General features: G+C 45.7%; 1 protein-coding gene and 2 non-coding genes across 4 annotated transcripts; 2 read left to right on the top strand and 1 right to left on the bottom strand.

The window, feature by feature from the left end:
- The first annotated feature begins 668 nt into the window (after positions 1-668).
- LOC140422843 (U2 spliceosomal RNA) lies at positions 669-868 on the top strand. The gene has a single exon (XR_011947626.1). It is a non-coding gene; the product is annotated as a U2 spliceosomal RNA (small nuclear RNA).
- Positions 869-5,698: 4,830 nt separating this feature from the next.
- Positions 5,699-8,222, bottom strand: LOC140419785 (uncharacterized). Of its 2 annotated transcripts, none has more exons than XM_072503790.1 (2): positions 8,153-8,222; positions 5,699-7,658 (listed from the first exon to the last, which is right to left on the bottom strand). In XM_072503790.1, exon 2 carries the CDS (start codon positions 7,185-7,187, stop codon positions 6,378-6,380), a length of 810 nt encoding a protein of 269 aa, XP_072359891.1. In that variant the 5' UTR covers positions 7,188-7,658; positions 8,153-8,222; the 3' UTR covers positions 5,699-6,377. The 2 variants fall into 2 exon arrangements, with proteins under 2 accessions (XP_072359891.1, XP_072359892.1); XM_072503791.1 differs by having other exon boundaries at positions 8,106-8,208.
- Positions 8,223-11,816: 3,594 nt separating this feature from the next.
- Positions 11,817-11,890, top strand: trnaf-gaa (transfer RNA phenylalanine (anticodon GAA)). The gene has a single exon. It is a non-coding gene; the product is annotated as a tRNA-Phe (tRNA).
- The last annotated feature ends 10,020 nt before the right edge of the window (positions 11,891-21,910 follow it).

Genomic DNA, 21,910 nt, shown 5'->3' with positions numbered 1-21,910 from the left:
CATCATTGTTACCAGGAAAGTATCTCTTGGTGGTAGTCTTCCAGTGAATTGACCGTGGAAAGAGCTTTTACCAGTTACATAGCCTGAAAAGAAAATCACACCATTCAGGAGAAACTGTGTGTGTGGATGAGACTTCTACTGATTAACCTGGAGAGACACAAGGACACCAATACCATGGAGAAACCGTGGAAATGTGGGGATTGTGGGAAAAGGTTCAGGTCTTCATCTGAGCTGGAGAGAGACCATTCATCTGCTTTGAGCGTGGGGAGGAATTCACTGAGTCATCCAGCTTACATAGGCACAAGAGAACTCACACAGGAGGGAGACTGATGACTTACTCAGAGTGTGGAAAAGAATTCACTCAGATATTCAGCTTACATTCACACCAGAAAGTTCTGACTGGACCATTTAGGTGCCCTCACTGTGGAATTGGGTTGAAATGATCTTGGAAGGGTGGTAAAGGCAGGTTGCCTCACATCCTTTTAAAAAGTACCTGGATTGCACATTCTCCCCATGTCGGCGTGGGTTTCACCCCCTCAACCTAAAGATGTGCTGGTTCGGTGGTTTGGCCACACTAAATTGCCTGTTAATTGAAAAATAATTGGCTACTCTAAATTTATAAAAAATAGTACCTGGATGAGCGCTTGGCATGTCATAACACTCAAGGCATCACTTCTCAGCCTTTTGGCTAAGATCTTGTGTCGTATCTGCTCTGCCTTTTGGCTCAGATCTGGTATGTCTCTCTTGTGGGGACCATGAATTGGATTCAACTTGAATTTGAATTGTTTTTTGGAGCGGGCAAGGAGCTGGATTAGGGGTTCGCCCCTGTCCACACTCTGAGCCCTGGCTTGGTAACTCAGAAAAAGTAATTTAAAAATAAATAAATCTCAAGGCTATGGGCCAAGTGGAATTAGGTGGGCAGGTCAGAGCTTTCATGCGTCGATGCAGACTTGATGGGCCAAAGGGCCTCTTCTGCACTGTATTGTTCTGTGATCATCTCACCTTGCTGCGCACCAGCGACTTCACGCTAGGGAGAGACGGTTTGCCTGCTCCAAATGTGGGAAGCGATTCATTCAGTCATCCCACCTCACTACGCACATCAATGGGTTCATACTGGGGAGAAACCATTCCCTTATCCAACCCAAAAAGAGATGCAGGTTAGGTGAATTGGCTGCACTAAATTGCCCCTTAATTGGAAAAAAATAATTGGGTACTCTAAAAAAACATTTTAAACTTGTAATATATAATTCTTTTATTTAAAAATTTTAAAAAATAAATAAATTTAGAGTGCCCAATTCATTTTTTTCCAATTAAGGGGGAACCTACCCTGCACATCTTTGGGTTGTGGGGGCGAAGCCCACGCAAACACGGGGAGAATGTGCAAACTCCACATGAACAGTGACCCAGAGCCGGGATCGAACCTGGGACCTCGGCGCCGTGAGGCAACAGTGCTATATAAACTTGTAATATATAATAAAGATGTTTTTGTTATTTATTTTAATAATTCTCCTATACTCCCTTTCCATCATAAAAATCCGAAATATTTGACACAAGGTAACTGATTGGGAGCTAACATTGAGTCTGGATGACTCTTTGTCAAAGTCATCCAGACTCAAAACATCAGCTCATTTTTCTCTCCACAGAGGCTGTCAGACCTGCTGAGGTTGACCAGTATTTTGTTTTTCTTTCAGATTCCAGGATCCGCACTAATTTGCTAGTAACTTATTGGGACTGAGTCTCACATGCACAGCTCCTGAATGGTGGGTAGGGAGGAGGTGGCCTGGGGAAGTTTATAATTTCTGTACCTCTAAAATAAAACTTTTGTAGAAAAGATCTGGCTCAAAGGATCTCGGCACAACATCGAGAGCCGAATGGCCTGTTCTGTGCTGTACTGTTCTATGTGTGGTCTCACTGACATTCCATGTTCGCAGTGTGTAGATAAGTTGAAGTTGCTGCTGCGTTTCTTCTCTCTGGAAAGCTGGTTTGTAAATGTACCGTTTGACATGGGTTATATTAAACACCCCGATAGTTGTATTAGCCCACTAATATTCTGTCAATAAAACCCTTTCTGGATAAAAACAGCATCTGCTGCAGTTATCAAAATAGATCAAACACATTCCCCTTTGTTAAAATGAATTTCACGAGACACTGGTGGTCCTTGGTTTCAGGTTTCACTCTTTTTATTAAACACTGCTCATTTAATAAAGTGCTTATCTATTTGGTAAATAGGTGCAGACTGTTTACTGGGTCGGACAGTAGAGCAGGAATAAAACTCACCCGATTCTGATCTTTTGTTTGTGGATCTCTATTCTAAATTCATTGATAACCTCACTACGCCCGCTGAGATCAGCTCAGACTGGGGGTTCTGTATACTGTCTGTGAGTGCTAACTAGCAAATAACAGTAGTTAAGAATGTAAACCTGGATTAATATAGCTCAACTTCTAATTTGACATATTAGTCAGTGATTCACCTGGAGGATCAACTTCCTGAGCTGTACACTTCCAGGTTCTTACAACCCACTTTCTGAAATATATAAAACAAATCAGATGGGATGAGCAATACTGTCTCTTGATAGTTGGTTCATTCCTCACGAGGGTCACACTGCTGTGAAACCCTTCAGCTCTGTCCCAGGGAGACGCGACTCCTCCACACAGCACTGATTCAGGCAGCACGCCAGCCAGCTTCCTTCCTCAAAATGGGTGACAAAGCAATATAAATCTGGAATTAAAAGTCTAATGATGCAACCATTTAGAGAAGAAAATATGCCTACAGGTGACTCCAGACCCACAGTAATGTGGTTGACTCTTAAAATGCCTTCGGATATGGCCACACAAGCTACTCAGTTCATGTCTAATTAGGGATGGACAGTAAATAGCCCAGCTCGAGACAGTTCTTGATTTAAACATAATTTAATGTTGTTACGTACTCCCGGAGCTGCCGGCAACCACCTGGCCATTGTGAATTGGAACATGCACAGTGCTGATGCTGGTGGTGAACTGCAGTACATCACAGTGAATGATGAATGTTGGGTGATTTGACAGTAGCTTTTCGGGTATGGAGTTAAAGAATTTATTACTGTAATCCCATTAAAGTTTCTTCATGCAATCACTCCTGGAGTGAATCATTCTTTCTGCACAGTCTTACAAAGAAACTCAAATATTGGAGTTTCGGTCCAGCACCTAATCACTATTAGGGTCTGGTCTGGAATTGTAATGTAAAAGGGAGACCTCCTATTCTTAAATTGTGTCCCCTCATGTCTCTCCTACAAGTAGAAACATCATCCTGGTCTCTACCCTGTCAAATCCCCTCAGGATCTTGCATATTTCAATAAGATTACCTTTCTAAACGTCTTCTGGACTCCAATGGGTAGGGGCCCAACTGTTCAACCTTTCTTCATAAGATAAGCCCTTCATCCCAGGAACGAGTCGCGTGAACCCTCTCTGAATTTCTTCAAATGCAATTATGTTTTTTTTTCAAATAAGATCAGCAAAACCGTGCACAGAACTCCAGATGTCGGCTCACCAAGGCCTGTGCAGCTTCAGTACAACACCACTACAGTTATATTCGCAATAAACACCTGCATTCAGTTTCCCTTTCAAATCATTTACTGTATCTGCAAACCAACTTTGTGCGATTTATGTACTAAGACACTCAAATCCCCCTTACCACCAAGTTTTGCAATCTCTCTCCATTTAAATAAGGTGCTACGTTTCTATTTTCCCTGCCAAAATGGACAAGTTCATATTTTTCCTCATCATACTCCATCTGCCAACTTTTTTGCCCATCACGTTATTGGTCTCTTTTTCTTTGCAGACTTTCCACCTCTTCTTGACAAATAATTTTCCGACCGAGCTTGGTGTCATCAGTAAATGCCAGAATTTGGTCCCTTCACCCAAGTCACTGATGGAGGTTTTAAATAGTTGAGGCCCATGACTGTTCCCTTTGGCACTCCACTAGTTACAGTTTGCAAACCTGAAATTGACAGATTTGTCCAGACTCTCTGCTTCCTGTTAGATAACCAATCCTGTTAATATGTTACTCCCTGCGCCAACTTCTCATGTTTTGTGCATTAACCTTTGATCAGGCACCTTATTGAATGCTTTTTGAAAATCCAAATACAACCAATGCTACATGTTCCCCATATCCACCTTGCTTGTTACTTCCTCAAAAATGAGTTAAGCAAGATTTCCCTTTCACAAAATCATGTTGACTCTCCCTGATCACATTATGATTTTCTAAGTCTCCTGTCATAATCTCCTTAATAATGGAGCCCAGCAATTTCCCTGACAGGGAAGGCTAACTGGCCTGGAGTTTCCTGCTTTCTATTAAAGGTGTTGCATTTGCTATTTTAGAATTCACTGGAACCATTGCAGAATCGAAGACATTTTGGAAGACGAAAACAATACATCTATCTCTGCAGCCACTTCTTTTAAGACTCTAGGGTGCAGGCTATCTGATATTGACAACTTGACAGACTTTAGATTAATAGTTTTCCCAGCTCCTTTTCCGTGGCGATGGTGATTGTTTTAAGTTCCTCCCTCCTGTTTACCGTTTGATTTTTGAAGTATCTTTGGAAAGTTTTCTAAATTTTCTATAGTGAAGACCGACACAAAATATCAGTTCAATGCCTTCACCATTTTCTTGTTTTCTACGATCAATTCCCCATCTCACTCATTAGAGGACCAACACCAGTTACCCTTTTCATATTCAAATACTTGGAGAAAGTTCTACCATCTATTTTTATATTACTAGCTCGCTCTCTCATACTCAGCTTTCTGCATCTTTATTATAATTTTAGGGGCTTTTCACAGTAACTTCATTGCAGTGTTAATGTAACCTTATTTGTGACAATAAAGATTATTATTTTTAGTCATTCTTCAAGTTTGGCCATTCTTCGGTCTTAGATCTTTGTCGACATGGACAGTGTTTCTTTCAATTTGATACCATCCTTAACTGCTGTATTTAGTCATGGATGATGCATCATTCTCAGAATCTATATTTCTCACTGGGATAATCTTTGCTGAGTTATTAAGTATATCCTTAAATTGTCTGTGTGGAGTTTGCACATTCTCCCCGTGTTTGCGTGGGTTTCGCCCCCACAACCCAAAGATGTGCAGAGTAAGTGGATTGGCCACACTAAATTGCTCCTTAATTGGAAAAAATGAATTGGGCACTAAATTTTTAAAAATTAAAAAACTCTCAAAAAAAAAGGTCTGGCAAAGTATCTCTACAGTTGATCTTTAACCTGGTGTCCCAGTTCACTTTAGCTAGCTTTGCATTCATACCCTCATAATTACCTATGTTCCGGTTTAAAACACTAGTCTTTGACCCACACTTCTCCCTGTCAAACTGAACATGAAATTCTACCATTTTATGATCGCTGTCACCTAAATGCTCCTTCACCATGAGGTTATTGATCAATCCTGCCTCATTGTTCATTACCATGTCCAGAATGGCCAGCTCCTTGGTGGGCTCTAGAACATACTGCTCGAAGACCTTTCCCTCACACACTTGAACTAATTTTCCAGGCTAGCTTTGCCAATCTGACTCATACAGCTCAGCGTAGAGTTCAAGGCAACGAGTCATTTGTTCACCCCTGTTGGTGAGAACTTCACCATCTGTCACTATTGGAGGGAAACTTTGGTGACTGTAGTACCAAGCGCCCTCTTCATCCCATCATACATAGCAAAGAGTTCATTATCAGAGGCAATTTGGATTTATTGATGTTGGCCGATCCAGTGTATATCTGCATAGCATCTCTCTGTCTTTTATACAATTGCCGTGGCTACTTTCGTTATGCAGTGTTCTAGCTGTTGGGTGAATGTTGTACATCAGGTAGGCTTTGCTTCAATGACAGAGACTGATTGGCTCTCAAACCAGTCTTTATTGTGGGTTCCACCTTTACCAAATGTTCGTGCTGCTGTGTCAGAAATGATTCAACTCAGCAACTTCCAAGTTTCATCAACATTAATTGATTGATGAAGTTTATATTGATGTGCCTGTAAAATATATATTATGTTCCTTGATAATTTAATTTCTTAATGGAGGTGCCACTGTGAAAAAGGTATAAGTTAGTGAGAATTGTCAGCAAGGATTAATCAGCACTCTCTAATTGGAGATGTTAATCAGTGAACATCCCAGAAACTGAATTACAGATTTTCTCAACTTAGGACTGAAGTAAAAGTTCATAATTTTTTGTAAAGACGTTTCTGTCGAGAGTTTGTGAATTAAGGAGAAGGATATTGAAGACTCGAAAATCAGAGACATCCCCAGTATGTTAAACCCCAGCCAGTTATAGGGTTGTTAACATATACTGAAATAAACAAAATATTGTCAGACTATCAATCCTGGATGTGCTTAACAGCAACTCCTGTAATCACTTATGAACTCGCTGATGTCTCAGCAGGTTGGAGGACTTTGTGAATCCCTTCCCACACACAGAGCAGGTGAACGGTCTCTCCCCAGTGTGAGTGCGTTGGTGTGCAGTGAGGTCGGAGGACTGCCTGAAACTCTTTCCACAGGAAATGCAGCTGAATGGATTCTCTTGAGTGTGAATTCGATGGTGTGACTGGAGAGTGAATAATCGAGCGAATCCCTTCCCACACACGGAGCAGATAAATGGCCTCTCCCCAGTGTGAACCCGCTGGTGTGAAATAAGGGTGGACGATTGAGTGAATCCCTTTCCACACACTGAGCAGGTGAATGGTCTCTCCCCAGTGTGAATACGCTGATGTGTTCGGAGGATGGATGAAGACCTGAACCTTTGTCCACAGGAAGTGCAGCTGAACGGCTTCTCTTCAGTGTGAATTTGCTGGTGTGACTGAAGGCCGGATGATCGAGTGAATCTCTCACCACACACTGAGCAAACGAACGGCTTCTCCCCAGTGTGAATTCGCTGGTGTGTAGCAAGGGCAGATGTACTATTGAACCTCTTCCCACAATAACTGCAGCTGAAGGGCCTCTCCTCAGTGTGAATTCTCTGGTGTAACATCAGGTTGGTTGTCTGAGTAAATCCCTTCCCACACACAGGACAGATGAATGGCTTCTCCCCAGTGTGAATGCGTCGATGGTTTTTCAGGAGGGATGGATAATTGAATCCTTTGTCACAGTCTTCACATTTCCATGGTCTCTCCATGGTGCCTGTCTCTTTGTGTCCCGCCATTTGGACAATCAGTTGAAACTTCATTCATGCACAGAACACATGCACGATGTAGCTGCTATAATGTTTTATCAGGCTGGGTAACCGGTTAAAGTTGTGTCCTCATTGGAACAGGTTTCTTCACTGTCACTGTGTCAAAATGCTGCATCTCCCTCTCTAATACAACATTGGGTGCACTTACAACAAAGGGTCTGCAGCGGTTCAAGAAGGCAGCATCTCCTTCTCAAAGGCATTTAGAGAGGACAATGAATGCTGGCCTAGCCAGTGACGACCACATCTCATAAATGAACAAAACAAAGAAGCGGGTGTTTGTGTCACGTTGATTTTCCAGTCACACCGATGATGGAAATGTTCTCCCACAGACAGGACAGACAAACATTTCTCCTTCCACAGTCAAAGTCCGCTGGTATTCAGGTCCTTATGAATCCACTGAATCTGTCAGTTCATGCTGCGATGTTTGATGAGTTTTCTGTCTGTTATTCCTCCACTCCCAATATCCTGTAAAAGGAGTTTACAAAGTTATCACCGTCAGTCCAGGATAGAAATTCTGAACAGACAATTCTAGTTCCTCCGGAACATTTTTCCCTCTCTTGTTCCCCCAAAGCTGTAAATCCCCGTCCCACAAACTCTCCATCCTCCCTGGACTGAAATCCAAACCCAATTCACCATCTGCACCATTTCTTTCCTCTGCCTGGGTTTAGTTCTCCAGCTCCTGTCTGCAGACTAACAATAAAACCAATGATTTTCTCTCCTGTAGCCCCGCCCACTCTGACGTCACCACCTATCTCCGCACATGCGCTCTGATCTCCACTGAAACAAGATGGCGGCCGAACGCCTGGGCTTCTCCCCGGGTAAAAGTCAACGAGCTGCAAACGCGCAACCTGCACACCTGGAGGTTTTCAGTCGGGGTTTGAGGCCCACACTGACCCTATCCCACGCACCCACCTGTTCCCCTGCGCAAATCTCCCGCCGCCGCCGCCGCCGCCTCTTACCAGCTGCCGAGCGACAAACATGCGTCTCTCCATCACCATCAGTCATCCTGCGCATGCTCGAATGATTTGCAGTACGGCGCATGTGCCCAGACTCCTATTGGGGAAAGGGGACATGCAGCACCGCGGGTGTGCTGGGTAATTGCTAAGTACAATTATAATTTACAGTATTCTTCGTTCACCTTAACTCCAGCCACCAAAGGCATCAGTAACGAGTGTTTTGCACAGTTTAGATCTATCGAAAGCTGTGTTCTCTCACACACTGCATTGCAACCTGCAATCCAAACATTTCCCACTAATTTACCATTTGCCAGACATACCACTAATAGCATTCACATTGGAATTCCACTGTAGCACATGCAAAGACATAGAATCCCTACAGGGCAGAAGGAGGCCATTCGGCCCATCGAGTCAGCACCGCCCCTCTGCCTGTGCCCAACTCCCCGCCCTATCCCCGTAACCCCACCTCACCTTTGGACACGACAGGATAATTTAGCATGGCCAATCCACCCAACCTGCACACCTTTGGACTGTGGGAGGAAACCGGAGGAAACAAGCCGGGTTGTGAAGAACGTGCAAACCACACAGACAGTCACACAAAGTCGTAATTGAACCCAGTTCCCTGGCATTGTGAAGCAGCAGTGCTAACCACTGTGCCGCCCAATTTGCCTGCAACTGTTCTTCCTAAATTACGAACTGTGACGGGATCACAATCGCAGTAATATTACAAACAAGTGCAACGAGCAGATCCAGTGTATTAAGTTTTTATGGAGGGAATTTTAGACAGCCCTTGTCATTCCTGGTGCACAATGAAGCTCCCAGGCTCATCATTTTGAGTCCTGTATTGGGTGAATATTGAAGTGTTTTTATTTGCTGTGGTGGCAATCAATAAAGTATGAAACCATTTATTCAAAAGCCACAATATTTGTAAGGAATCTCCAGAGTAAAACTCCAATGTTTTTACACTGGCGGGGACATAGACCCATTTTTGGAGAGTCCAGCCCAGCTTGTCTTTCGGGACTTGTGTCAGGAACCCGGAGCACCCGGAGGAAAGAGCTTTCACCATCCAACAGAAAGACGGGGAATGGGAATTAGTTGAGAATGGAACCCCCCCCCCCATATCACAATGATCAGCAGACCCAACCCCTGCAGTCACAAATGAACTGGTGTCTCAGCCACTGGGTTGACCAAGTGAATGTTTCCTGTGAGTAACTGTCAGGGTCACATTCTTATGGATATTCCAGGGCATGTATTTTACTAGTGCTGACATGCATAAATAATAAGGAATTTTTGGACTGTTGAACACATAAGATAATAAATAGGAGCAGGAGTCAGCCATTCAGCACATCAGGCATGTTCCATTCTTCAATAAGATCATGGTTGATCTGATTGTGATATTAACTTTCTCCCTACCTTCATAACCCCTGACTCTATTGTCGATGAAAAATCTGTCTAACTCAGCCTTGAATATATTCAATGACCCAGTCTCCAATGGTCTCTGAGGAATAGAATTCCAAAGACTAATGACCCACTGAGAGAATAAATTGCTCTCATCTCAGTTTGAAATGGGAGACCCATTATTTTTAAATTGTATCGGGTGGCACGGTGGCTCTGTGGTTAGCACTGCTACCCCATGGTGCCGAAGACCTGGGTTCGATCCCGCCCCGGATCACTGTCTGTGTGGAGTTTGCATATTCTTACACATGTCTGCGTGGGTCTCACCCCCTTTTATAAGGTCGCACTACTGCTATTTGATGTTACTTTTTTTATTTTATTTTATGACCTGCACGCTTTTTTACGCGTGCAGGATTGGGTGTTGGAATCACAGCTATTCATGATGTACATTAATGATGTGGAAGAAGGAACTGAGGGCGTTGTTGCTACGTTTGCAGATGATACAAAGATATGTAGAGGGACAGGTTATGTTGAGGAAGCAGGGAGGCTGCAGAAGGACCTGGACAGGCTAGGAGAGTGGGCAAACAAGTGGTAGATGGAATACAATGTGGAAAAATGTGAGGTCATTGTATTTTGGTAAGAAGAATAGGGGCACAGACTATTTTCTAAATGGGAAAAGACTTCGGAAATCAGAAGCACAAAAGAACTTAAGAGTCCTAGTTCAGGATTTTCTTAAGGTTAACATACAGGTTCCGTTACAGTGAGGAAGGCAAATGCAATGTTAGCATTCATGTCGAGAGAGCTAGAATACAAGAGCAGGGGTGTACTGTTGGGGCTTTATCAGGCTCTGGTCAGACCCCATTTGGAATATTGAGCGGTTTTGAGCCCCATATCTAAGGAAGGATGTGCTGGCCTTGGAAAGGATCCAGAAGAAGGTTAGAAGAATGATCCCTGGAATTAAGGACTTGTCATATGAGGAGCGGTTGAAGACTCTGGGTCTGTATTCAATGCACTTTAAAAGGATGAGGGGGATCTCATTGAGACTTACAAAATACTGAGTGGCCTAGACAGACTGGACATGGAGAGAATGTTTCCCCTAGTAGGAAAAACTAGAACTCGATGGCACTGCCTCAGACTGAAGGGACAATCCTTTAAAACAGAGATAAGGAGGAATTTCTTCAGCCAGAGGGTGGTGAATCTGTGGAACTCTTTGATACAGAAGGCTGTGAAGGACATGTCACTGCGTGTCTTTAAGACAGAGATAGATAGGTTCTTGGTTATTAAGGGGATCAGGAATTATGGGGAGAAGGCAGGAGAACGGGGATGAGAAAAATATCAACATTGCTTAAATTGCAGAGCAGACATCATGGGCGAAATGGTCTAATTTTGCTCATATGTCTTCAGTCTTATGGAATGGTAAGCAGAAAAAGAGGGATTGTAAGTATCTACAACATGATTGAAACTTCGAAGAGAATTGTGTGTGTGTGTGGGTGGGGGGGCGGGGCGGTGCTGTGTGGAGTTTGCACTTTCTCCCTATGTCCGTGTGGGTTTCCTCCGGGTGCTCCAGATTCCTCCCACAGTCCAAAGATATGCAGGTTATGTGGGGTTATGGGGATAGGGCGGGTGAGTGGACCTTGGTAGGGTGCTCTCAGAGGGTCAGTGTAGACCTGATGGGCCTAATGGGCCTCCTTCATGGATTCTATGGAATGGTACTCCCATCACCTTGAAGGATCGGGATAACAAGTGTATGTGAACACCGTCACCTCCAAATTCTCCTCCAGCTCACATATTTTCCTGACTTGACTGACATCTAGTACTGGATGAACAGAAATTTCCTCCAGTTAAATATTGGAGAGACGGCTACAAACACCACTGCCTACACACCGTCTCCATCCCTCTCCCCGGCAACTCTCTGAGACTGGACAAGACTGGTCACAATGTTGGTGTCATATTTCATCCCCAACTGTGCTTCCAGCTATATATCTGTGCCATCTCCAAGACTGAATATCCCACCTCAGTCACATCGTTCTGGCTCTGCCTCAGCTTATTTGCTTCTGAAACTCTCCTCTAGACTTGACTATTCTAATGCACTCCCGGCTGTCCTGCTGCATTTACTGCTCATAAACAGAGGTGATCAAAATCTCTGCTGCCTCTGTCCTCCATATGGAGCCCCACTCACTCATCCATCACCCCTGTGCTCAATTGCCCACATTGTGTGCAGGTTAAACAGTGCCTCAATTGAATATTCTCATGAAAACAAATTAGCGTGGATGCCGAAATAGCTCAGTTGGAAGAGCGTTAGACTGAAGATCTAAAGGTCCCTGGTTCAATCCCGGGGTTTCAGCATCAGGCCGAGTGCTGGCTTTCCGCGCTATCTGTCAAGCTGTCCTGCCTTGGGCGGCATGGTAGCACAGTGGTTGGCACTGCTGCTTCACAGCCCCAGGGTCCCAGGTTCCATTCCCGGCTTGGGTCACTGCCTGAGCGGAGTTCTCCCAGTGTCTGCGTGGATTTCCTCCGGGTGCTCCGGGTTCCTGACACAAGTCCCGAAAGACAAGCTGGGCTGGACTCTCCAAAAATGGGTCTATGTCCCCGCCAGTGTAAAAACATTGGAGTTTTACTCTGGAGATTCCTTACAAATATTAGCAGCGATTCACCTACCTGCAGTGGGCTGGCAGGACCCTGGGGTGCTTCTGGCTGCTTCAGCTGCGGATACAGGCCCCTGCACTTCCGGTTGCGAGTCCGTGCATGCGCACGGCGGCGGCCTCAAGCGGCCATGCCGAACGCAATTGGCGGACTCAGCCGGCGGACCTTTACGAGGAAAGAAGGTCCCAACGATCGGACCCGCGCTGCTACATCCCACACGCCCGATCGCTGCCCCAGCAGCCGATAAGGCCCCCCCCCCCCCTCCAGTACTTGATCCCTCCGCCTCCCCCCCCCTCCCCCCCACCAGGGCAGCCGTGGATTGAGTCTGCTGCCCCCGCGTGATAGTCTCGACCGGCCAGACGTGGCTAGAATCACGCCGTCGGGAATTCGGCCGGTCATACCGGAGGATCGCTGGGAGGGCGATCCCCCTAGCCGTGCCGCGAAAACCGCGCGCGAGCCATTCTCCGGGGCAATCACGGGTGCGGCACCGGGTCGATCCTTTCGTAAAAGTGGATTCTCCGTCCCCACGCCAAGCACGATTTCGGCACGGGGCTGCGGAGAATCCAGCCTGCCGATAGGTGAATTGGACATTCTGAATTCTCCCTCTGTGACCCGGACAGGCGCCGGAATGTGGCGACTGGGGGCTTTTCACAGTAACTTCATTGCAGTGTTAATGTCAGCCTACTTGTGACAATAAAAATTATTTCTTTAAAAATGCTGAATCTGAAACAAAAGCCGAAAATACTGGACAATCTCAGCAGGTCTGACAGCCTCTGTGGAGAGAGAGAAGAGAGCTAACGTTTCGAGTCTGGATTACTCTTTGTTAAAGCTGAAGAGAACTGGAAGTAGGATCAGATTTATACTGTTGTGGGGGGGGGGGGGGGGGGGGCGGTTTGGAGCAGTGGGGCTGGATAGAGGGCCAGCAATTGGTGGAGATTCACAAGAACATAAGAACTAGGAGCAGGAGTCGGCCATCTGGCCCCTCGTGCCTGCTCCACCATTCAATGAGATCATGGCTGATCTTTTGTGGACTCAGCTCCACTTTCCGGCCCGAACACCATAACCCTTAATCCCTTTATTCTTCAAAAAACTATCTATCTTTATCTTAAAAACATTTAATGAAGGAGCCTCAACTGCTTCACTGGGCAAGGAATTCCATAGATTCACAACCCTTTGGGTGAAGAAGTTCCTCCTAAGTGCAGTCCTAAATCTACTTCCCCTTATTTTGAGGCTATGCCCCCTAGTTCTGCTTTCACCCGCCAATGGAAACAACCTGCCCGCATCTATCCTATCTATTCCCTTCATAATTTTATATGTTTCTATAAGATCGCCCCGCATCCTTCTAAATTGCAATGAGTACAGTCCCAGTCTACTCAACCTCTCCTCGTAATGCAACCCCTTCAGCTCTGGGATTAACCTAATGAATCTCCTCTGCACACCCTCCAATGCCTGTACGCCCTTTCTCAGGTAAGGAGACCAAAACTGAACACAATACTCCAGGTGTGGCCTCACTAATACCTTATACAATTGCAGCATAACCTTTCAGGGCGGCACGGTAGCATAGTGGTTAGCACAATTGCTTCACAGCTCCAGGGTCCCAGGTTTGATTCCCGGCTTGGGTCACTGCCTGTGCGGAGTCTGCATGTTCTCCCCGTGTGTGCGTGGGTTTCCTCCGGGTGCTCCGGTTTCCTCCCACAGTCCAAAGATGTGCAGGTTAGGTGGATTGGCCACGCTAAATTGCCCTTAGTGTCCAAAATTGCCCTTAGTGTTGGGTGGCGTTACTGGGTTATGGGGATAGTGTGTAGGTGTGGGCTTGGGTAGGGTGCTCTTTCCAAGAGCTGGTGCAGACTCGATGGGCCGAATGGCCTCCTTCCGCACTGTAAATTCTATGACATATCTATGACATATCCAACCTCTCTAGTCTTAAACTCCATCCCTCTAGCAATGAAGGACAAAATTCCATTTGCCTTCTTAATCACCTGTTGCACCTGTAAACCAACTTGTTGCGACTCATGCACTAGCACACCCAGGTCTCTCTGCACAGCAGCATGTTTTATCATTTAAATAATAATCCATTTTGCTGTTATTCCTACCAAAATGGATAACCTCACATTTGTCAACATTGTATTCCATCTGCCAGACCCTAGCCCATTCACTTAACCTATCCAAATCCCTCTCCAGACTTCCGGTATCCTCTGCAATTTTTGCTTTACCATTCATCTTAGTGTCGTCTGCAAACTTGGACACATTGCATTTGGTCCCCAACTCCAAATCATCAATGTAAATCATGAACAATTGTGGGCCCAACACTGATCCCTGAGGGACACCACTAGCTGCTGATTGCCAACCAGAGAAACACCCATTAATCACCACTCTTTGCTTTCTATTAATTAACCAATCCTCTATCCATGCTACTACTTTACCCTTAATGCCATGCATCTTTATCTTATGCAGCAAACTTTTGTGTGGCACCTTGTTAAAAGCTTTCTGGAAACCCAGATATACCACATCCATTGGCTCCCTGTTATCTACCGCACTGTTAATGTCCTCAAAATATTCCACTAAATTAGTTAGGCACGACCTGCCCTTTATGAACCCATGCTGCGTCTGCCCAATGGGACAATTTCCATCCAGACGCCTCGCTATTTCTTCCTTGATGATAGATTCCAGCATATTCCCTACAACGAAGTTAAGCTAACTGGCCTATAATTACCCGCTTTCTGCCTACCTCCTTTTTTAAACAGTGGCGTCACGTTTGCTCATTTCCAATCCGCCGGGACCATCCCATGGTCGAGTGAATTTTTGTAAATTATCACTAGTGCATTTGCAATTTCCCGAGCCACCTCTTTTAGCACTCTGGGATGCATTCCATCAGGGTCAGGAGCCTTGTCTACCTTTAGCCCAATTAGCTTGCCCATCACTACTTCCTTAGTGATAACAATCATCTCAAGATCCTCACCTGTCATAGCCTCATTTCCATCAGTCACTGGCATGTTATTTGTGTCTTCCACGGTGAAGACCGACCCAAATAACCTGTTCAGTTCCTCAGCCATTTCCTCATCTCCCATTATTAAATCTCCCTTCTCATCCTCTAAAGGACCAATATTTACCTTAGCCACTATTTAAAAATATATATATTTATTGAAACTTACTATCTGTTTTTATATTCTGAGCACGTTTACTCTCATAATCTATCTTACTCTTCTTTATAGCTTTTTTAGTAGCTTTCTGTTGCCCCCGAAAGATTTCCCAGTCCTCTAGTCTCCCACTGATCTTTGCCACTTTGTATGTTTTTTCCTCAATTTGATACTCTCCCTTATTTCCTTAGATATCCACGGTCGATTTTCCTTTTCTACAGACCTTCCTTCTTTTTTTGTCATTGATAAAAAGACAAAGGGAATGTAAATGGTGGTGATAATGACTAAGAAAGGTGCTGATAGTAGCACATTAAGAGTTCAGACAAAATCAATATGCTCATCCAAAAATAATTGGGTACTCTAAAAATTTTTTTTAAATATTCTCATCCGAGTTTTCAAATCTTGCTCTTCCCTATTTCCAGCTACACACATGTTTAAATTTTTAACCACAGGTAAAACAGACACACTTACATTCAAGTCCTGATGAACTGACTGACTTGTCGTGTTGGGTGTTCCGATGCACAAATGATCCAACACGGCTGTAGATGATACAACTCTGTTTTATTGTCTTAAACTGTGACAACTACTAACTGCTGGCTTAGGTTCGTGCTTCACTAGCTAACCTGTGGACCTAGCCCTATCACTATCCTAGTGAGGCACTCAGCACATGATGTATGTCTGAGTGGCGCGCTGTGAGCTCTATGCTCTGAGCTATCTCCTGGTAGAATGAGCGGGAACTGTGGTGTTCCCTGTTTTATAGTGCGTGAGCTCTCACTGGTGATTGGCTGCGATGTTATGTGTGTGCTGGTTAGTCCAACTACCTGTCCATCAGTGTGTGTGTGATTGCACCATGATATGCTGATGTGGATATCATGATATCCCCCCCTTTCACAAAGATATGTGCCTACATGGTAATAAATAGAAATGTGTACTGAGTGCATCTGAGTATGTGTGTGCAATGTTTACAACATGTACATGAGGCTAAACTATATACAGAGGAAGGTGTCAGGTGCACAGAGCAACGAGGTTGTACGAATAACAGAACAAATGCAATCAACAAACGACGAGAGAAAACTTCTGGAACAATGAACGACAAGAAAGAAACACGTTTACAGTGCTGTAAAACAATTCAGTGAGTCCAATGTGCTAACAGGCTCATACGTCAAATCTATCAGGTGGGCGACGAATTCGGGTTGACCGTTAGGGTGGCACACCATTCATCACCCGGATCAATGCTGTGCACTGGCAGCGGCTGGTGGTTCCGACGTGGGGACATCCGGTTCTTGTGGATTACCACAACGTGGAAGGGCTCCCTGTCTTCGGTATCGCTGGTCTGCATACTATCTGGATATGACTCAGTGTAGGGGGCTGGATTGCCCGCACATCCCTGCGAGGCTGGCGGAATTGCGGAGAGCTGGCAGGTTGAGCTGCTCAACAGCAGGCAGCGTAGTGGCCCATCCTGCCACAGCGGAGGCATTGTCGCGCTTTGGCCGGACATTGCCGCTTTAAGTGGGCAGAGCCACAGTTGCCACACGTCATGACATCATGGCGTTGTTGCGCCACCGCGCATGCGCGGTGCGGTCCTGCATAGAGCGTGCCTGCACGTCCCTCTGCGTCAACGTCCCCTCTTTTGGCACGTACAAGCACGGGAGGCCTCGGAAAGCGCGTGAAATGGCCGCCCTCGTCCGGGCCGCGGGCCGGGAGGAACTCGATCGACTGGACCCGCTCTGCCTCGTAGGACCCGTGCCGTGCCGTTTCGGACGCCTGGATTTGTGAGTACCGGCTGGTCGCGTTCTCATGGAGGACGCAGGTCTCGATGGCAGTCGCTATGGTGAGGCTATTTATTTTGAGGAGCTGCTGCCGTAGGGTGTCCGAGGTGACCCCAAAAATTATCTGATCCCGTATCATGGTGTCGGAGGTAGCCTCATAGCCGCAGGACTGCGGAGGTGTGTCAAGTAAGATTGGAAAGGCTCATCCTTACCCTGCAGGCGCTGCTGGAAGAGGTACCTCTCGAAGCTCTCATTGACTTCCACGCTGCAGTGTTCCTCGAACTTTAGAAGCACCGTCTTATATTTAGTCTTGTCCTCGCCCTCCACGAATGCCAGGGAGTTGTAGATGTGGATGGCGTGTTGCCCCGCCATGGAGAGAAGGATGGCAATCTTCCTGGTGTCCGATGCATTCGCCCTGTGTGGCTTCTAGGAAGAGCTGGAAGTGCTGTTTAAACAGCTTCCAGTTGACGCCAAGATTTCCAGCGATTCGGAGCGGCTGCGGCGGGCTGATGTTTTCCATGGAGCAGGATGGCGGATTTCTGAAAGGGTGCAGGTAGGTCTCACAGTCGCTGGAAAGCGTCCACTACTGGTATCATGTTGCGTTGGGTGTTTCGGTGCACAAATGATCCAACACGGCTGTAGATGGTACAACTCTGTTTTATTGTCTTAAACTGTGACAACTACTAACTGCTGGCTTGGGCACGTGCTTCACCAGCTAACCCATGGACCCAGCCCTATCACTATCCTAGTGAGGCACTCAGCACATGGTCTATGTCTGAGTGGCACACTGTGAGCTCTGTGCTCTGAGCTATCTCCTGGTAGAATGAGCGGGAACTGTGGTGTTCCCTGTTTTATAGTGCGTGTGCTCTCACTGGTGATTGGCTGCGATGTTATGTGTGTGCTGGTTGGTCCAACTACCTGTCCATCAGTGTGTGTGTGATTGCACCATGATATGCTGATGTGGATATCATGACATGACTCTCAGGTTATGATGTGGTACTTGCATTGTGCTTCTGCCTTCAGATTCTGCTCTTCTAATGTTATGTCAACAGTCACCACTGTTAGTCTGAGATTAAAAAGAGACAAACATTTCTCTTGCTTTCTGCTTCCTGTGTATAAACCCTCCCCTGGAGGAGTTCCCAGAACCCATCACTGGTGGCGATCCCAGAATCCATCACTGGAATTCGGCTCACAGGGATCACCGAGCATGCGCTCTGCTGCACATTGCCCCATATAAAGATGGCGGCCGGCAACCCGGGCCTCTGATCAGATTCAATTCCGTTGGCTGTTAATCCACTCGAACTAATCCATAAAGCTTCCCCATATATTCCTCCACCTGCATTACCGTCCTATAAGCAGTCATTTGTCACCGGTTGCCAGGTCGAAATAACCACCTCGGTGCATCGCCTACATCCAAACTGCGCATGCTCCATCTGCAACCCACTATTACGCCTGCGCTTGAGCTGCCTATAGTGAGTATAGAACACATTCTGTATCATCTGTTGTGTTATGTACTCTGGGATAACTTAGGCTGCAACTCGATGCAGCTTTGACCAAAAGATACTCCAGACTTTGAAGTAAGTTCAATGTGATTTATTGAACCATTAGCACAGTTCTCCATGAATTCGACTCTCCTGCTAATCTTGCTATAGTAACTCAGTCTAAGCCATGTGGTGGATGTGATGCTACTGATCTGCCCCTGTCCTACTCTCTAAGTGTCGCCTGTGGAAAGAGACAGAGCATGTGTGCCCTGTCCTTATATATGGGTTGTGTAATGCCCCCTTGTGGTAGTGTCACCTCTGAGTGTCTTGACTGCCTATTGGTCATGTCCTATTCGATGTGTTCATTAGCTGTATGTCTGCATGTCATGACATCTCTGGTGCTCCCTCTAGTGTTTACTTAGTCGTACTGTATTTACAGTGATGCATATCACCACATCCCCCCTTTTTCGTGTTACATATTTTCTGTACAGTGTTAAAGAAAAATTGAACAAAAACAGGTAAATAAGTGATGACATGTACAAGTTATGATGACTGTGATTAAATGTTCATTAAATGTTTTTAAATCCTTCATTAAATGTTTTTAAGATAAAGATAGATAGTTTTTTGAAAAATAAAGGGATTAAGGGTTATGGTGTTCGGGCCGGAAAGTGGAGCTGAGTCCACAAAAGATCAGCCATGATCTCATTGAATGGTGGAGCAGGCTCGAGGGGCCAGATGGCCTACTCCTGCTCCTAGTTCTTATGTTCTAATGATACAAGATCAAAGAATAGTTATGATGACATTGAGGATTATACAATACCAAATAATAGTTATGAGTGTCCAAAGTTCATGAATTTACACGGTCAAGTGGCTTTCTTGCGCTGTTATGGAAGTGTCGATGTTGATGTTGTCATTCCCTTGTGAACGCCGTCAGTGTCCTGGTGTTTACGTAACCAAGAAGTCATCAGGAGGTGTTCAAATGGTCAAATCACTTCATTGTCTAAGGTGGACTATTTTTCTTTATGCTTGTGGTAGCAATTCTTGATGGCATCTTTCCTGAAATCTGGTTTGCTTGTCCGTAGTGTAGCAAACGTGAATTGGTAAGATGCGTTGACACGCCATGGTATGTTTGCACTCTCACCATTGTTCTGAGCTGAGCAGTAACATTGTCCTTCATGGGCAGAGTTGTACCATGTCGTACCAGTTGTTGTTCTATTGTTGTTGTCATTGGTGTTATTGACGTGCTTGTTGTGTTTGTTGCCTCTGGTACGCTTCTTGTTGTTTTCTTTGTTGTTGTTTTTGTAGGTTTTGTTGTTGTGTTGTTGTGTTTGTTGCGCTCAATGACCACACCGAGTGGAGAAGTCGAGTCCTTCATAAAGTTACTTGTGTCAGTGTCCTTTGTGGCATCTGCTGTTTCATTGAGCGTGCCGTCTCTGATTCCTCGGCGCTCCCCGCCTGGACTCATGTCCGGTTCACTGGAATCATCTTTGGCTTGTCAATGCTCCCCGTCTGGAGCCCTTTCTGGTTCACCTGAATCATCTTTGGTTTCTTGATGCTCCCCGCCTGGAGCCATTTCAGGTTCTTGTGGAGAGGCTCGAGTAGCTGAAGTTTGAATTAACGTGGTGTCGCTGGAGTCACTAGTAACCTCACTTTGATTGTCGCGTGCCTCTGTACATACTAGCTGAGATCTGTCAGTCTCGCTGAGATATCGCAAATCTTGTATGGGAATTGTGAGGCCTTTGTCACTTGTTGCACATACAGTGGGTAGACCTTCAGTGTCTTCTTGTTGGTTAGATGAGCTGGGTAGACTGTCAGAGTCTTCTTCTGGTGGCTCAAATAATCTGGGTAGACTGTCATAGCCTTTTTGTTGTTCATGTGAGTGTTGGAGACTGTCATAGTCGCCTTGCTGTGCACTTGAGCATGGCAGACTTGCATCGTCTGCTGCTGGTTGCTCAGATAAGGTTGCTGGACCTTCATGGTCTTGTTCATGCAAGGACTGCGCTCTGAAGGCTTGCGTTGCTTCCATCATGGAGTCTGTCAACGAGCTCGCTGTGAAGGCCTGTACCGCTCTCTGTCTCTTGGCGTCAGGCCGCAGCAGAATCCTGTACTCATGGGTCGGGATGTCGTCTATGCTGGGCTGAGGATCCTCAAATCCAAAGAACTTGTCCATGACTGTGTCGGATTCTTCAATGTACAACACATCTCGTTGCGGTTCGGATTTGGTACTGAGGTTGCCACGTCCAATGGTGAAATCATTGTCTGAGTCGTAGTCTTCAAGGACTAAATTATCTCTTAGGGCGGTGCTAACTGCTTGTTGCAGGGTTCTGTGGAGGTTACATTTAGTTACTGGTCGAAGTTCAGGCATTGTGCTGTCGTTCCAGGTGAAAGAATTGTGTTTTCTGGCTTTAAATTTTTTTTTCACTATTTTCGGACATTTCCCCTTTAAGTGGGCGTGGTCCGGGGCCTCTGATGTCATGACGCTTGTGACATACAGCTTAGGAATGGATTGCGCATGCGCAGATCACTTTTCCTTCACTGCGCTCTTTTCGCAACTGCGTATGCGCGGCTTCTCACGCATGCGCAAAGCACTGTTTCACCGGTTTGCGTCTTCTCGGGAACTGCGCATGTGCGGCTACTTGCGCAAGATGGCTGCCCATCAAAATTGCCGTTTGCTTCTGTTGCAAGCCTACCTTTGCCTCATGGTGCGTATAGACGCCAGCTTTACCGATTTCTATTGTGTTTGCCTCGCAGTGGTTTTCAAACTTGTCCAGGACTGTCTGGAAGTCTCTCTGGTCCTGTCCTTTGGAGTGTTTGAAGGAGTTGAAGATTTCTGTTGCACTTTCACCCGCAATGGTGAGTAGAAGATCTATCTTCTCAGCATCGGCCATGCCATCTAGGTCGGATGCTACCATGTAAAGCTCAAATCTGCTTGAATGCACGCCAGTTGGCACTGAGATTGTTGTGGTACCTGAGCTGCTGAGGAACCAGAATCTTGATCACCTTGCCTGGGTGCTGTTGCTGGTAGTCACGGATCTTGTTGAGTTGAACTATATAGATTCAACAGGCACTACTGGTACCATGTTGTGTTATGTACTCTGGGATAACACAGGCTGCAACTCGATGCAGCTTTGACCAAAAGATACTCCAGACTTTGAAGTAAGTTCAATGTGATTTATTGAACCATTAGCACAGTTCTCTATGAGTTTGACTCTCCTGCTAATCTTGCTATAGTAACTCAGTCTAACTAACTGGTCTGGCCACGTGGTGGGTGTGATGCTTCTGATCTGCCCCTGTCCTACACTCTAAGTGTCGCCTGTGGAAAGAGACAGAGCATGT

Source organism: Scyliorhinus torazame, chromosome 5 (genome assembly GCF_047496885.1).
Source record: "Scyliorhinus torazame isolate Kashiwa2021f chromosome 5, sScyTor2.1, whole genome shotgun sequence".
Taxonomy (NCBI): Eukaryota; Metazoa; Chordata; class Chondrichthyes; order Carcharhiniformes; family Scyliorhinidae; genus Scyliorhinus; species Scyliorhinus torazame.
This window is presented reverse-complemented; position numbering and strand designations above follow the sequence as displayed.